Consider the following 17,238-nt stretch of genomic DNA (forward strand, 5'->3'; position numbering starts at 1 on the left):
CTTTGAGGATGAAAAGACAGTGTAAGACACACTGTGTAAGACACCGGGGGGGTTTTTGCCCCGCTGTTGGCCAACCTGAGGATGCTCGGTCCCCTAGGGCTTTCTGTGGCGGGGTGCAGGGGCAGCGGGGTAACAAGTCACGCTTCGCACTGAAACCAGGGGCAGCTGGATGCACCGTGATGAGCTGTTTCATTCAAAAACCAGCCACCCGTGTTAGCTCCACCCAAATAATGCATTAATGAGCTTGTCAGGCAGTGTTCTAGGGGACAGATCTTAGAATTTAGAGAGACTTGTGCTGGTTTTGTTCGCTGCTCTCTCTGCTTGCCGAAGAGTGCTCCCTCATTCAGCACTGGGAGTGAGGGGATGCTGGGCACAGCCTGTCTTCTTCTTTCGGCGCCGCCTGCTAATTAATCCTATTGATTAACACTTCCAGAGGCATGTAATACCCAACGCTCCCTATTCAGAGCACACGGGCAAACTGGCCAGAGAAATGCAAATGGCTAAATGATATCATGGACGGTAAATTTATACCAGTGCCTGTTCGTATTGTCACCTAGAAAGAAATCAAAGCCTTGGTTCAGGTTTTATTAGTGGAGATGCAGCCGTCTGCTTCTACCAGCTCGTCTAACTCACTTTCTGCATTGCTGGGGGCTGTCACTGGTAGCCCAGTGGCTCTCCAAAGCCCCCATGGTCTTATACAGAGGTTTCAGAAACCAGAGTAAGGAAAAAGAGAGATCAGCCCCAATCAGATTTTTATTACATAGTCTCAGAATATAGGATACTTTCAGCAGATCCATAGCTTGGAAAAGCTGACGTACGTGAAACAGCGACTGTCAGAATAATTACTTGAGCTTTGGGAGATTCTCTGGATTATAAAGAAGGAGGCTGTTTATGTAGCAACAAATCTGAAAATTGACCTCCTCCTCTGTTATAACTAAAATCTTAGTTTAGCCTACTAAACGAAAGAGAAATACAATTGAATAAACCAGATCCAAAGTATGCTGAAGATAATCAACATTTTTAAAGGCTGATGCTTTGTATTGTATTGCGTGAGTACTAATCTAGTTTAAAAATAGACACCATTTGCTTTTTTTAGCAAGTGCACAAAACCAGTCACAGTTTGACCCAATTGCTGGGGAAGGATTTGTGACTGTTAGCTTTCTTTTACCTAGTTGTTCTTCCAGAAACTAAGTGCCTTTTGGAGTAAATTATTTGGGCTATCAGCTACACTTCTCTACACTTACTCAAATCTCATGTGATTGTTCTTTGCTTGGCTTTATAATTGAGCATATTCGCATCCTCCTGTACTCTGCCTTGGGCAGATAAAAAAAAAAAGATACGTTATTACTGTCATTTTTTAATAGGTATATGCAATTATTAAACTTTGAGATGTCCTAGTCGTGCCCTCCTGTATGAAATCATCTTGTCTGTGGCAGAAATTCATTTAAGGAGAAACTGCGCCCTAACAACAGAACCACTATAATTATTTCCTCAATAAGTTTGACATTTGTGACTCCGTTATGTTGGGAGCCATGATATAAGAGTTTTCATCATCTTTTCCGTTTCACCCAGAGCTCTCCAGGGAGCGAGGACAGGAGGTGCTGGATGAGCGAAGGTGAGCCTGGTGATGCGATGCATCAGCTTGCAAGAGCCATTTCTGCTTTGTGGGGCCAGGGACGTTCCCCACGGTCACCTGCTGAAGCCTCTTCCTCACAGGAGCAGAGCAAGAGAGTCCCATTTTAAACCAGTGCCCTGATTTATAAGGGAGAAGCGTTCCAATTGTCCGCTGCTGGCGGATGTCCACGCATCAGGGGCCCCACAGTGCATGTTTCTCTCGCCGACTGGAAACTAGACCAACCAGACTAGATCAGCAGGGTCAGAAACCTCCTCTGCCCTCTGTGAGGGCATATGTCTAAGGGACTTAGTTGTCACTGCTGTGTGCATTTTAAAAACTAAACTGCTGGCTCTCTGAGGCTGAACTTTGCCATTGCAGCTGCACGCTGTGCAAATCTGACGTAGCTTCTGCTTGTGCAAACTGGGGGAAGCACAGCAGCTGTCTGTGGATGCAATTTGCCGAAACCGACTTCAAAAATTGGGGTCTTTTCTGGTCTGGGTTTTCTGCTTACTGTAGAAAATTGAGTCCTACGCAGTCGGCTGAGGAGCTGAACAGATTGCTGCCCTGCATCTTTCTGCAGAGAAGCTGGGGCGAATGCTTTCTTCTGCTGCTCAGAATACTGCAAATTTCAAGGGAGGGAATCTTCCCTCTGGCCCCAAATCTCTCCTGTTCAAAGCATCTCTATTCTTCGCACGCGCTGCAGGGCACTGCTGTCCGCCTTCCCTCCGTTCCTGACATTCACCCCCTTCTCTAGCAGGTTGAGAGTCATCCTTGACTAAAGAGCAGCCAAGGAGATGGATCTGGGCAGCACAGTGCCTGCAAATGGTCTTTTTTGATGAGATAGAAAAAACCCCAACCACCCTATGTTGGCACTTTTAGGCCCCTGAGCCATTCTGATAATCACTGAAGGAAACAGGATATTGTAACTGTCTGGCAAGTGCATGAATATCTGCAGTAAATCTTACCATTGTGTTTCTGCAGAAAGCCAATGACTTTTTCCAGCACTGTAGTTTTGTCCATTTTGCGAGTGTTGCCTGGAAGCATGGAGCTGAGCTCTTTGATGAGAACATTGAACTGATCTCGCCTCTTCTTCTCAGATTTGTTACGCGAAGCCCTGTAGACAGGTTAAAAAAAAAAAAAGGATGAGCAGACCAAGGTACCTGCTCTTTGCAATGTATACACCTAGAAATAAGCTTGCTGTGTGCCTCAGTATGTGAAGATTGACACTAGCCTCCAGCAAAGCTGTAGACACAAGTAGGAAGCGACTGTTCCTACCTCCTGCTCTTGTCTTTGGGTCCCTTTTAGAGTCCAGCGGGGAGATGGAGGCTCTGCTCACCCACCTGTGCTGCCTCTAGACACTCGGGTCAAGCCTTTCAGATCAGCATTAAGCCTGTAAGTGAAGCAGCTCTGTCCATCTCCAGCCTCCATACACAGGCTCTTGAAAGTTCATGCAGCCTCTGAGGAGGCACTCAGAGCAAGAAGAAATGGAAATACTTCTCCGTAAAGAAGAGTGGGGACTAGTAAAACTATGGGTCGTGCCCATCTGTGCAGTCTTGACAGGAGAGAGGGACCCCAGTCCTGCAGCTCAGCCATTGCCCTGGAGCTGGGTCCACCTAGAGGGGCCCGCCTGCTTGGGTCACAAGTCCTCAGGTTACCTCCAAGCTGGCTTACAGAGAGGAATCAGGCTGCTGTCTTCCAGTCAGTAAGATCAGGGACCTGAGTAGAGGTTACTGCAGCTCCCATCTAGTTCACATGCCACCTCCTTCAGTCTCGTTTCCAAGGTGACAAGGGCAAGCAGGAGGGAGGGCATCAGCATGTCTCATCCCAGCATGGACCAGGTCTGAAGCTGGGATGTGTTCCCGCACCTGGGGGCTCAGAAGTGCTAACAGGGGTTCCCTGCTTGTCCCTAATCTCTGTGTGCCACCGGGCAAATTGCTTAAGGTCGTGGTGCCCTGACTCTTCGGGTGTCAAACGGGGACTCTGCAGCTTTTTTCACCAGTCTTGTCCGTTTACCTTGTAGACTCCTCAGAGAGAGCCTGCTTCTGCTCCTGTGTTTGAAGAGCTCATAGGAAGAAAGGACCCCATTTCATTTTGGGTGTTTTGACACCACCATAATGCTGTTGACAATCTTTTCAGCGTGTGCGCTTTTTTTGTTTTTTAAATTATTTGTCAACCTATACACGAGCAAGTGTTTTCTGAATTGTTCCCGTAAATACGACAATCATTCTACTTGAAGGGTATCACCCAGATTTCTGTAGCCACTTGAAAATAGAAATAAATATAACCCAGAAGGTTTGTTTGTTCTTCTGAAAGGTCCTCAAAGCAGTCAATATTTGCCTTGTTAATTACGTAAAGATCTAAAAATCTGGTTACGTGTGGACAGGAAAGAAAAGCCAAGAGGCCAGTTCTCACTCTGAGTTTCTCAGTCCCAGATAACTCTGCTGCACCTCATATGCGCTTCTGGATGCACACTGCTGAAAATCAGAGCAGAATTTAGCCCAGCATCTACATCCCCCTCCAAGGACCAGGATGGCAATAAACATTTTCAGCAGAGAAATCACTGCAGAGGCTTCTGGATGTTCCTACTGACAGAGGGGTAATTTTTGTTTGTCTTGCTCTCAACCCTGAACACACTTGGAGATACGCTGGATAGAAGCCAACGCTTGATTATTTTACAGCTTTGAACACAAGAGATTGGGTGGATACTGCCTGACTGATTTCAGCCTGTTCTTATTACAGTGCAAAAGGCTGTCAGAACAAGATGTGAAAAGCTCCAGCCTTATCCTATTTCTGTGCAGTTCAAGGGGACGTTAAGAACATCAACATTTTACTTCCTCGTAATTCAATCCTCCGTTCATTTTAAGCTCAAAGGGTCTTGATATCCCTGAAAATAAAATAAACCCCCAGCCATCTATAGTGTTGCTTTTTCCAAAAAATAAGGATGCCTTGACAGAAATATAAGGTATCTATTTTTAACACTTGACATTTTATTCACAAAGGAAATACAAAAACTCCGCTAGTGGAAGTAACTCTACCAAGGTCTGAATTGATGATCATAGTAAGATCTTAAAAAGGAAAAAAAATGAGACACCCCCTTCCCCCCCAATTAGGTCATCTAAAGTGCCCCTGCACAGTTGTATCTGCTTTGTTCGGTCCAGTTAGGTCTTAAATAATGCAGTTTTCATCACTTCCCTTGGAAGATTATTCCCTAGCCTTCCTTACTTCACTGCTAGGGCATATCATTTACAGTAAGCCAAAACAGTCTCTGTCTTAATTCCATACTATTCATCCCAGTTCTCCTCCCTCTTTGCTACTCCAAAAAACCATGGCATATCCAAGGGGAAGAAGGAGGCACAGTATGAATAAGATCTGGATTTTTAGTGAATACAGCTAAAGGCAATACAGGACAGCTTGAATTCATAATGATCAAAATCACCCATTTAAAATGTGTTCTAAATAGCCATTTTTATTCTGTTATATATTTGCTGCTTGTTGTCTTAAAGAGAGACTGACACTTGCTGACTATTAGCTGACATTATACCTTGCTGATATACAATGAAATGTGACTTTACACTAAATTTCATATTTCTTTTCGCTGTCCAATGAGATAAGTTATATATGCATCAAAGCAAGTAATTGTATCACATACCTTCGTTCAGATTTTTAAATTTACTTTTTATTGGAGTGGAAAATGGCAAGTGGCAGTCCTCATTTATTAAGCACTTTCTGATGGTTCACTTCAAGCTGGTTTTCGTTGCAATTTGGAATTCAACTGAGTTGCAAAAAATTATTTTAAAATAATTTACTATTAAAGCAAACTAAAAGAAAAGCAGATAGAGAAAAAAGCACACAAAACACCCTTTTTGTTTGAAATTAATGAAATTATAAAACAAAATAAACCTTGTCTAGCATTAAAGAACTGAAGATAAAATGATGGTTTCTGGTCTCCAGAAGATCAGAAGACTTCAAAGAGGTCTTCAGTGCTCCCATGTATGGTGCCATCATGTCCACATTTTAGTCCCAGGGTCTTTGGGGTGACGTAGTGCCTTGGGGAGTCAGAGGATGCGGAATGGGACTTAAAATAACCAGTCTTGTGAAGGAATAGCTATGCATCTTGGCCAAATACTAAACATTTGCCCCAGGGGTGGGAGTGCAGGTGCCTCTCCTTGGTAGAGGGTGGATCCTTTTCGCATGTCTGTATAATACAAGCCGTATGTGCCTAATAAATTGCAGCAGAAAGTAAATGGTGTGCATGTGTCTCTCCAACCTGAGAAGCCCAGATGCTGGCTTAAGTCCATCCCCAAAGAGTTAGATCCATAAAGTTTCAGTCTCACCTACTTTATACTTAGAAAATGAAAGAAGAGAACAATTTTCTTGGCTTTTTTTACCCACTCGTGTTTCTCAGCACTGAGGTACCCAGTCCTTATACCAAATAGAAGTAAAAAAAAAGAAAGCATTTCCCTTGTGACACGGACAGATGAGAGTCCTCAGTTTTCAACGCACAACAGCAAAACGTTCAGCCAATGGCTTCTCCCAGGTTTGACTCTCTTTAAAGCTTTGGAATTAAAAATGTAGCTTTTAAATGAATCTGAATGGTTTCACTATACTGTAGTAACTTTAGACCTTCATGAACCCTCTCATGATTTCAAACTTATTTTCAAATTTAGATTTTTTTCTAAAAAGCAAAATTACAGTCTAAAGAAGCAATTTCCCTTTTTCCTTTTCAAAGTTATAATTTTTTTATCCACCTTGGTAGAGGCCTGCCCCAGGGTATAACAAAAATTCCCTCCAGGAACAAACGGCATGAAAACCATACCAGATGGTGATGACAATCGCTGATAGCGAGGATACGTGTTATCCTATTTTTGTCCTAGATAGATTCATTTAATGCATTTGATTTTTAAACAATTAGCACACAAATATCTTGAAGATAATCAGGCCGTAAGGATGCGAAGCAGCGATGCAAGGTGGGCTCCCTTCCCCTGCTCCCCCCTTCCCTGATGCTGGGGCTCTGGGGAAACGTGACACCTCCCGCTGTGCTACACCCTCTCCCAAGCGCCAGGTCAAACAAGGACAAGGGTAAGGACTTGCACCTGGAAAAACATAATCTGGGAGTGCAGCACAGGCTGGGATCTACCTGCCTGGGGAGCAGCTCTGTGGAAAGGGACCTGGGTGTCCTGGAGGACAAAAAGCTCAATATGAGTGCACAGTGTGCCCCTGGGGCAAAGAAAGCTGGGTTGCATCAACAAAGGCATCACCAGCAGAGATAAAGAAGCCATTATCCCACTCTACTCAGCGCTTGTCAGGCCACACCTGGAATACAGTGTTCAGTTTTGGTCCCCGCTACGCAAAAAAAGATGTGGACAGGAGAGGGTCCAGAGAAGGACCACAAAGATGATCAAAGGACTGTGAAGCCTGCCATATGAGGAAAGGCTGATAGAACTGGGTTATTTCATCCTTGAGAAAAAAAAAGGCTTAGGGGAGGCTCTATCACCACTTTCCAGTACTTAAGAGGTGGCTACAAAGAAGACGGAGACTCCCTCTTTACAAAGAGTCACGTGGAAAAGATGAGGGGTAATGGGTACAGGTTACTCCGGGGGAGATTCCAATTGAACACAGGAGGAAAATTTTTCACAATGAGAACAATCAGCCATTGGAATAATCTCCCCAGGGAAGTGGTGGATTCCTCAACATTGGACACTTTTAAGATTCAGCTGGACAGGGTGCTGGGCCATCTTGTCTAGACCGTGCTTTTGCCAAGAAGGGTTGGACCAAATGACCCTTGAGTCCCTTCTAGCCTGGTATTTGGTGATTCTGTGATTCTATGACCTCTTTGCGACACGGCGTGGTGGCGGGAGGTATCCCTTCCCCAAATCCACCTCCTCCCCTGGCCCCAGGTGCCTGCCTGGTTGGCTGATGGTTGGGCAGAGCAACATGCAGAGCTGCACCCCATGTCCTTCTTCTCCTATCCATGAAGCCCCCCGTGAAGAGGGGCGGCAGTGGGGCTCTGGAGGCTGGCAGACCCCTAGCCTCAGCAGATCACCCCTCACAGGGATAAGGGGAGACTGTTAGCTCAGCGCTTTCCTCCCGGTGGCAAAGGCAAGCCTTCTGCTGCCTGAGCGTGCACGCGTGAAGAGGAGGGAGCAAAGGGGAATGGTTGAGCTCGGCTGCAGCCTGCGCTGACCTATATTGGTGAGAAAAAGCTGCGGGGAGGAAAGAAGCGGAGAAGGAATCAAAAGAGATGAAACTGGATCGACTAGTTGCGCCCGGACTGGAAATACTCTCATTAGAGGGAACCAAGGGGAAAGAAGCAGGCAACCCATGGCTCCCTCTAAAGCAATTAAACCGTGGGCTGCAGGATTGATAACACGTCCAGAAAAAACCCACTCAAGTGCTTCCAAACAGCATTTCTGCAGATGCCAGTCAGAGCTGACAGTTATTAAGAGTTTTATTGCCACGGGTCTTCTGCCTTGAAACACACGCTTCCCCTCCCCACAAAGTGTTCACAACCATTTCCCGCCAAAAGGGTCTTGGTGATGGAGTGCAGAATGTACGTGAATAAAGGTTTGTGCCCGTTTAGGGCTGACACAGCACTTTTTTGGGTCTTTCTCTGCTCTGAACGTAACGTCTGGGTGTTTTCATTACCATGAGATAGGCATTGCTGAATAAATGACCATCATAACAGGGGAAACCCCTCAATTTTTTAGTTCTTTTACTTTTGCAAAATATTTTTTTTTTTCCAAAAACTCCACATTTTTCTACACCCAGGAAGCTCAGATGATGTATTATAGTGGCAGGAGTATGTTGTTGGTTTTTTCAGTTCTTGTGTTCTGCAGTAACGTGAGGAAAACAATCAATGCCTTGGCTTCTCTGACACTTTCCACAGGAAACATCGCTACGTTATTTTCTTCTTACAGGGTAGCCAAGAATAGGAATCTGTGCGATGGCAGTTTTTCAAGTTGTGCTTGGCTGTATTTTACTCTCTCTCTCTTTGATTAATTGATTATGGATAAAACAGCTTCTGCGGCAACAAACAGTATCAAGCCCACCACGAGTTAAACAGAGAGTTATAAGAGAAAAAGTGCTCACCTCTTTGCCCTGTCTTTCTCATCTTCATCCATTAGATTGTCTAAGCAGTTTTTTCTGTTGAAGGAATGCGAGAATCATTACGAATTGTCATTTTGTTAGCTCTACTTGCAGGTTAATCTCAGAGTCGCTCTATTTCATTTTAATAACAGAGTGATGATATCCAGGTCAGATAAATGTGTCAGCAGTGCTTTATAACACAGCCCTTGATTTTAGGAAACATCCATTGTGGATAATGTTATTCCTGAGCGCCAGGCTAGCCTTATGGGCTCCAGCCAGGGATCAAGGCTCCCAGGCACAACATGGTCCACAAGCACAGCACAAAACCAGCCACTTCTTGGGGGATTTTTCGGCGTGGAGGTTACTGTTTGCACACTTGCAGGCTGGATGAACCCTGGGGGTCTGCTCAAGTTTTCAGTGCCCCCACGTTCCCACAAAAGCCATGCCTGGTGCAAGAGCCAGCATCACTGATGCCTCTGACTCTCAGGTGGAGTATCCTACTGGGAGGCTGTTCATCCATTCCTGTGGGCCCTGATCCGAAGCCCAAAGAGATGGTCGTAACTATACTCAATTACACCCCAAATTCAAAGTGTCCTCATAAATCCTGCTGCCTAAGCCGCACTGTGGATAAACCCTCCCGTAGCCCAGACAGAGCACCTGCCCGGAGGTGCCGGCACCAAGCATGGGGACCTCGCCATCCCCATCACTCTTTTTGCTGATCTCCACCAAAATGTTGTGACCTGCTGTCAGGTTTATAGTCCCAATTGCTCCGGCAGTTTGAGCTGTGGGGAGAAAGTACTCTGAGCAGATGTGTTGATAAAGCCACAGTGTAAAAGGGGGTAAACTGGGTAAATTAAGTAAATTTGCGTACGCAAGGTGAAGGGAAAATTACAAGAGCAGCCCAAGCTGAGACCCTCAAAAAGATTTGTCGCCAGCTCACTGCCCACCCTCCTTTGCACCCTGGCCTTATGAGCAAGCGATGCTTGAGCCGTAACTGCTTCAGCCCGAGGAGGATGCCCCGCGGTGCTGCAGCCTCTCAGGGCACTTGGCGCCAATGTCAGAGCACACAAGCCGTGGGCTGCTGCATCCCACACAAACATTTCCCAAACCGGCAGCGCAATGCCGCTACAAACCCTGCATATTGTCAAAGCGTCATTTGCAGAGCGGCGGTGTAATGAGAGGCAATGATAATGCTTGTTTTCAAAAATCAGTGTTTCTCATTTCTAATGAGTCCTCAACATGCAGGACATGGATAAAACTGGATGGGGGGGGAGGAGAGAAGTCAGTTGCTAGGCATTATTTAAGCCCATGGTATTTTCCACATATGAGTCACCCATATATTTGTCTGTTTAAAGAACATTTTACGAAATACCAGGAGTGAAAACTTGTTGATAGTAAGAAGAGTGGATAAATTCCCTGCTTCTGCTACTAGTTCTCTTACAGCAATATTCCACCTGCTCATTATTCAACAGTTAGCCAAGAACATGAAACTACCCTGTAATTTCTTATCAAATATGAGTGTAATGAGGAAGTAAAGCCACAGATCATTAACTGGAGAGTAAAGCTACTACTTCATGGCATTCAACTCATTGATGGAGGGGCATAAATAGAAAATATGAAGGTCGCAGCTTTTTTAGTCATAACTGGCAAATTTAAGTCGCTAAATTCTATTACGCAGAACAAAATAACAAATAATACCATATAGGTTTTAGATTTTTTTTTTCAGATATTTATTTGGCCTTGCAAAACAGCCGAGTTAGCCATATCACAATCCGTATTTTAGGCTAGGAAAATTTATAGACCCAGTTAAATTTTATTTACCAGTGTTTTAAAAATACTTCAGGTGGTTATTTGCCCACTGCCAGAATCAGACTGATAGCCCAACAAGTGTGTTTTCAAATCAGTCAGACTAAAATGTAGTGACAAAATTCAGTGGGTTTTATTTGCTTACTTATTGCAACCAAAATGTTCACCTACATTATTCAAGAACAAAGAAAGCATCAGTAATATGGCAAGGGTTAGCATTTGGGATTTTACTGTCTTTCTTTGCTAGACTTTTGCTCAAAATGCCCTGTTGCGTGCATCCTTGTTGAATCTAGGGTATGATAAGCAAAATGGGGCAGCGTCACCAGAAGAAGTTGCTTTCTCTAAATCCCTGAAGGTCTTCTGCTGCTGCACCAAAGCCTGCTCTGGTTGTAACAGATTCCCAGTAGGAATCAGGAATATGAGGACCAGAGCTCTGGGTGGCTCTGAGGAAGGATGGGGCTGGATGGGGCAGGCAGCAACACTGCTGCTCAGCCCTGGCTGTTTTAGAGGGGCACAACGTACCTAGTGGAAAGGGGTTTTCTACAGCTGTACCCTATCAACCATCAAGGAATTACACTGCCAGGAAGCCTTTACACTTACAAGAGAGCAACAGGTCTAACTGGTCTGTTCTGCCAAGGATTTGGCTAGATCTGTAAAGCAATTCATGGCCAGCTTCCAGTAAACAAGGTTTCTCACTGACTGACATGAAATTCTGGCCCTGCTGTGCTGTTGCGAGTGTTAGACAATATCTAATTGTCATTTTGCTTCTGTTTGCTCACACGGCAAAATCTCCAGAGCATCATAAGCATTGCTAACAGCGTTTGCCAGTACATATGCACCATATGAAATTAAAACTGTTCTCAATAAAATAGATATGGCAGAGTATACAACTGCTGTGAACTGGTACTGCCATCCCTCTCCTGAGCCAGCATTACACCTGGAGGAGAAGCCCATAGCATGGAGCTTAGGTATGTTCTTAGTGAAATCTGCTTGCTTTACGTTTCCCTCCCAGTCCCTCAGCTGGGAGGGTCCCAGATAGCAAACTGGAAATCTGCTCTCTCATCCCCGTCATCTGTGCCACGGTTCCCCTGCAAAGAGGTGACGTAAAATAGTGGCACAAGGATTTCTCAAAATTTGAACAACCCTTTCATATAACAAAGAGAATTTGGAAACCTATGGGTAACACCACCCCATGATGTAACTCCTGCCCAATAGAGTATTTAACAGTGACAGTTAATTTTGGAGCTTCATTAATATCATCATTATCAACAAGGAGTGAAGACGCCATCACTCAAAAAGGTGGGAGCCACCCAGAATAAGGAGAAGAAAGCTCACGTACTCCCATCAGGGCAGTACTCAGACAGACACACAAAAAGACGCATACCCACAAGTGGGAAGAGTTGCATTTTGGAAACATAAGACTGGCTAAAAGTGTTAACTGCGTACCCCTGGCTTACTTATCAGACGGCGAAGTACAGCACAAACATCCCCCCCCCCCCCCCCCCCGCCATTCATTCATGCAATGAATAGTTGCTTGGGAAAGAAGTAATTCAGGCAGAGTGCCAGCTCGCTCCAGGGACTCTCCAGAAGAAAGGTTGCACATGTTTATTTTGATACAGTCTATTCCCAGTGGACACAGAGCTTGCACTAAAATATTCATCTAGCACCGATCACCTTACCCTGCGCTAAAAACATGTTTTTTTAGCAAGTTAAACTACTACTCTTCTATGTGGGTGAGGTTGGTTTCTCTCCTTCCTGTCCTCATAAGGATATGCTATAAAATGACTGACACTCAAATGTAAGTAATCAGCTGTTGATTTCCCACTAAGTTGCCACGTGGCCAGCTAATCTCAGCTCCTACAAATCAGCCTGACATTTAACAAGAATTTTTAATCATATTCATTTAACTCAGCCGAATTAAATCAGAGATGTAAATTTCTTTTCGAGGTCCTGGGATGTGCCTGGGGAAGCCTGGTGAGAAATCACGGTGCTTGTGCTCCTCTGGCCCTGTGTTGGGCATCTTGGGGGGAAAGACTGGGCTTTTCTTCCCCTTCCCTCTCTGGCATGGTGGGGTGTCTGCCTCCACCATCCCACAGGCCTGCTTGGGGTATTCAGCCACTTGTCCTGTATAGGGCATTCTCAGCCCCTGGGGAGAGGGGGTGCTGCCCACCATACTCTGGTGTTACTTCCCACCTGCTACAGGTATACTTGAGCCCTCCCTCGGACCTCAGCCTCGGACCACTTAGGATGCTGGTACAACACCACCATCCTAAGTTAAAGATGATGATAGTGCACTTGGAGAACAGTCCTCTCACAGAGAGGGGATGGGCAAGGTTTGTATGGAAAACTGGGACACTGAGAAGAAACATCTTGAACTACCTTCTGGCCTCTGGGCAGACCCTTCCCAACAACCGTTACCTTTGCGAGGAGGGAAGAAAAAGAGTGACAGGGCAGAGGGCAGACATGCCCCCGTGCCTTCCAGACACATCGCACAGCCTCCAGTGCCCATCTCTGCTGAGCGTTACTTGTGCAAGACGCTGAGCACTGCCTCAACAGGGAGTTACTCTCTGGTTCCCTCTTTGAAGGGGAGGAACGAGGCTGTTGGCCAAGAGCTCGGCATTATAAGGAAGGTGTGTGGATATGTTCGGTGGTTCAGGACTTAAAAGCCAGATCCACTGATGCATGGCATCCCGTGCATAGTGAGTAGGATCCAAGACATAGGAAGAGGGCACCGAAGGGGACTACAGGCTCCGGGCATGAGCCAAGGGCACGGCGGCCAGAAAGTAGCATAGGGGACAGTGTGGCTGGGTTGCTGCACTGGCACCACTGCCGTGTCCCCTGCCCGGGGATGACAGAGAAGGTTTAATGGGCACTGTGGTCAGACAATGGCGTTGTCCCATGGGTGCTCCACAGTGTGGGTTAGATGGGTGCTTGCCTGCACTGGGGAGCCACACGGTGGCTGGTGCTAGCAGCTCTACATCCTTCTTCTCAGCTAAGGCAGAGCTCTGAAATGAAGTAAACCACACTAACAAGTAAAGTATTTTCCTTCCAAGCCTTGCTGGGGGGCAAAGAGAAACATTAGCAAATGGGAAGTGGCAGGAAAGGTCATAAGGTGACAGGCAAGAAGTGACCGTCTGACCATTTTAAACGCTTTGTTCTATATTTCTCTGATGTGGATGAAGCACTTGGATATCCCACCATGAGAGCTATGACATGAACACACAACAGGAGGATTTGTATAAACACATATCAGAAGAAACTAACAGATTCATAGACACATCGAACTGAACTGCACCTCTCGATCCTTATTTTTCAGATGTAAACCTATGAACTGGTAGGAGAACATGCTGGAGTCCGTAACTAAATACAGCACAATCCCGCCCCTAGCCATCAAAATTGATTTATCAAAATGTGAACAGAGTAGCCTTAAGAAAACTTAAGAAAAGGTAGTAAAAAATCACTTTCCTGATGTCATACGTTGTTATTTGAGAAGGGACTGTGACTTTTCAGTGGGAGAACGGCAGCCTGCAGTTACCACAGGTCACGTAATGCTGCAGTTGTTATCGGAATTACAGTTTTTACAAGTAAAGGAAAAAAAACAGTAGGGCATGGTAAGTGTCCAGCTTTCGAGTTATGACTATTTTTGCCTGACAGTGTCCAGCTTAGTCTTCCTGCATTCAGCAGATTATTACATTTTGTTTACAATAGAGAAGAGAGGTTGTTCAGAGGTTTCCAAAAAAAGAAAAGAAGAAAACATTTTGAGAAAATATTGGACTTCATGAACCTCATAGGCTTTTTTATGTTTCATACGTATGTGTACAATGAATCTTTAGACAGTAGTGGGCTTAAAGCGAAACAAACATTAAAAAATAATCTGAATGCAGACAATGAAAATGATGGAATTTGATGTAAATTAATGCTCCACTCTTCTGACCTGGGGATGGCAGGGAGATGCTCACAGGTAATGCAGCTGAGTATCATGAGATTATGAAGAAGAGAAGTAAAGGCTTGGGACATACTCTGGGTTTATTCTTTGCATTATTCCCATTTAGTGGGAAGAGGTATTCTTTTCTGTAGCTCAGAAACGTTGCTCCTATTGCTGTGTGCTGTTTGACAGCTTCCCCCCCCCTCTACCCCGGTGCCAGCTGAATTTTAGGGTGAGTGGCCTGTGAACCCCCTATGGATGTGGTGTGATTCACAGCAGTTTAAGTCAGGAGCGAGACGGCTGACGTCAGCAGCGCCATGCTGGAGCGCGGCCAGGCTAAGTGAGAGGCGTTCTTTATCTCTAGCGTGTGAGCAACGCGCGAAGTTTGTGCGGCGCTTGGGATCTGTGGTGAAGATCAGTACATACATGCTCGTTATCTTCCTTCTTATTATTATTACTGAATGACTAAAGCCATTCAGACTTCAGTGAACAGGCGAAATGAATCCCCGGGTTCAACTGCCGCTCCCCCCTCGCACGGCTGGAAACAGAAAGGCAAACAAATTAAACTAACATTAATCAGCAAAGACTGCCATCTGTATAACTCGGAGCACTTCTCCGCGTGCCCGTCCCCTTCCAGCAATGCTAAACAGGATTAGCCTTCCGTGGGCGGACGGGGAAAGTAGGTCAGTTTGGTAACATCGCTGCGTGCGATGAACAGAGGAGGATGTGACTGCAATGGTCTGCGGGCAGCCCTCTCGCCTTCTGAATGAGCCACGGAGATGAAGCACCTGGGCTCGCCATGGGGCACCCAAGGGGGCTCAGACGCCCGTGTCCCTGCAGGACGACACCTGCCATTGGTAGCATGGCAAAAATGGATGTAACTCTACAGCTGGACGCTTATCATGCTACTGGATTTTTTCCTTTGCTCGCAAAAACAGTAATCGCAGCATTACATGCCCTGTGGTAACTGCAGACTGCCTTCCTCCCATGGAAAAGTCACAGTCCCTTCTCAAATAACAACGTATGCCACCAGGAAAGTGATGGTTTTGCAAAGCATGGCCAGTGCATTTCAACAAGGAAACTGAGGCATGGGGCAGCTAAAGGCTTAGTTATTACTAGTTTGTACACAGCCAAATATTTGCCAAAAGTTATGCATAAGCAAAGTGGCCAGGGACAGTAAGCCATCCGGTGGAGGTATTGTCTTTCTCTATTGACTGTATTGGGTGTGTAGGGATGGTGGCAGGAAAGCCAACGCTCTCCTAGAGTTGACACTTGCAGAGCACGTCAAGGGCAACAAGAAGAGCTTCTGCTGCCACATCAGTAATAAAAGGTTGAATGAGGAAAGTGTGGGACTGCTGCAGTATTGGGGGTTGGTGGGGAGGTAAATTAGCGACAGCAAACACAGGTAAGGCTGAGGTACTGATGCCGCCTTTGCTGCAGCCTTCACCAGCAAGGTCTCCCAGGTCTCTGTGTTGGAGGCGGGGTCAGGGAGGAGCAGAAGGACCAGCAGCAGGTAAGGGAACTTGAAGGAGCTTGAGGGAAGTTGACCCATACAAGTCCAAGGGGCTCGACCACTTGCCTCCATGGGTGCTGAAAGAGTTGGTGGTGTCCTTGCTAGGCTGATCTCTCTCATCTTTGAAAGGTCATGGAGATGGGGGAGGTCTCTGATGGCTGGAGAAAGGCAAATGTTGCCTTCAAAAATGGACAAAAGGGTGACTGAGGGAGCAACAGGCCAGTCAGCCTCACTTCAGTTCCTGGGAAATCATGGAGTGAGTCCTATTGGAGCACATCTCTGGGCACATGAAGGAGAATGTGATCAGAAACAGTCATCATGGATTTACTAAGAGTGACCTGATTGCCTGCTATGATGAAACGACAGTATCTGTGGATGGAGAGAGAGCAGTGGATGTCTTCTGTGTCAGCTTCATGCTTAAAGGCAGGGCTGTCATCATGGTGGGGACCCAGAGAGGCTGGAGGAAAGGGCTGACAGGAACCTTACGAAATTCAGTGGGGACAACTGCCAAGTCTTGGGCCTGGGAATGAAGAGCCTGGGGCTCTGATACAGGCTGGGGATGGACTGACCAGGGAGCAGCTCTGCAGGAAAGGCCCTGGGAGTCACGGCAGGCGGCAGGCAGCGTCCTGTGCATAAGCTGGTGGTGGCCTTGGTTGTCAACAACACACTGGGCTGCGTGGACTGCACAGCCTGATCAAGGGAAGCGATTATCCCACTTGACCCAGCACTTGTTAGACCATATCTAGGGTAGTGTGTCTGGTTTTGGGCCCCCAGCACAGAAAAGATATACATTAAATGGAAGGAGCTCAGCAGAGACCCCCCAAGGCAATGGGAGCTGGAACACTTGCCCCATGAGGAATTGCTGGGTGAGTTGGGCTGATTTGGTCTGGACAAGAGACAGCTTTAGGGCACCTTAAACTCCCCAAGTGCCTATAAGGAATAAATGAGGAGCCAGAGCTGGGCTCCTCATGGTGGTGCAGGACAAGAGAGTGAGAAATAACGGGCATAAGTAGAAAGAAGAGAGGAGAACCTTTTCTGCACGAGGACAGCCAGGCAGTGGCTATACCATCCCTGCTCTCAGAGGTTTTCAAGACCTGACTGGACAAAGCCCTGAGCAACCTGCTCTGACCTCAAAGCTGGCCCTGCTTTGAGCAGAAGGTTGGACTGGAGAACTCCTGAGGTGTCTTCCAACCTGAATTGTCCTGTAATTTTGGATCTACTGAGCTGGCTACGACCAGGAACATCCTAAGTTTATCAGTCACCCTGAATTAGTTCCTGTATTATATATGTTCC

General features: G+C 46.1%; 1 protein-coding gene across 1 annotated transcript in view; it reads right to left on the reverse strand.

Moving 5' to 3' along the window:
- Nucleotides 1-17,238, reverse strand: part of NPAS2 (neuronal PAS domain protein 2) — a 108,337-nt gene that overhangs the window by 47,141 nt on the left and 43,958 nt on the right. Inside the window, exons 2-3 of the mRNA XM_054224846.1 lie at nt 8,705-8,758; nt 2,581-2,729 (exon numbers count right to left, since the gene is read on the reverse strand). Of these exons, the coding sequence (XP_054080821.1) occupies nt 2,581-2,729; nt 8,705-8,758 (203 nt within the window). The remainder of the gene's footprint in view (nt 1-2,580; nt 2,730-8,704; nt 8,759-17,238) is intronic.

Source organism: Rissa tridactyla, chromosome 1 (assembly GCF_028500815.1).
Source record: "Rissa tridactyla isolate bRisTri1 chromosome 1, bRisTri1.patW.cur.20221130, whole genome shotgun sequence".
In the NCBI taxonomy this organism is placed as follows: Eukaryota; Metazoa; Chordata; class Aves; order Charadriiformes; family Laridae; genus Rissa; species Rissa tridactyla.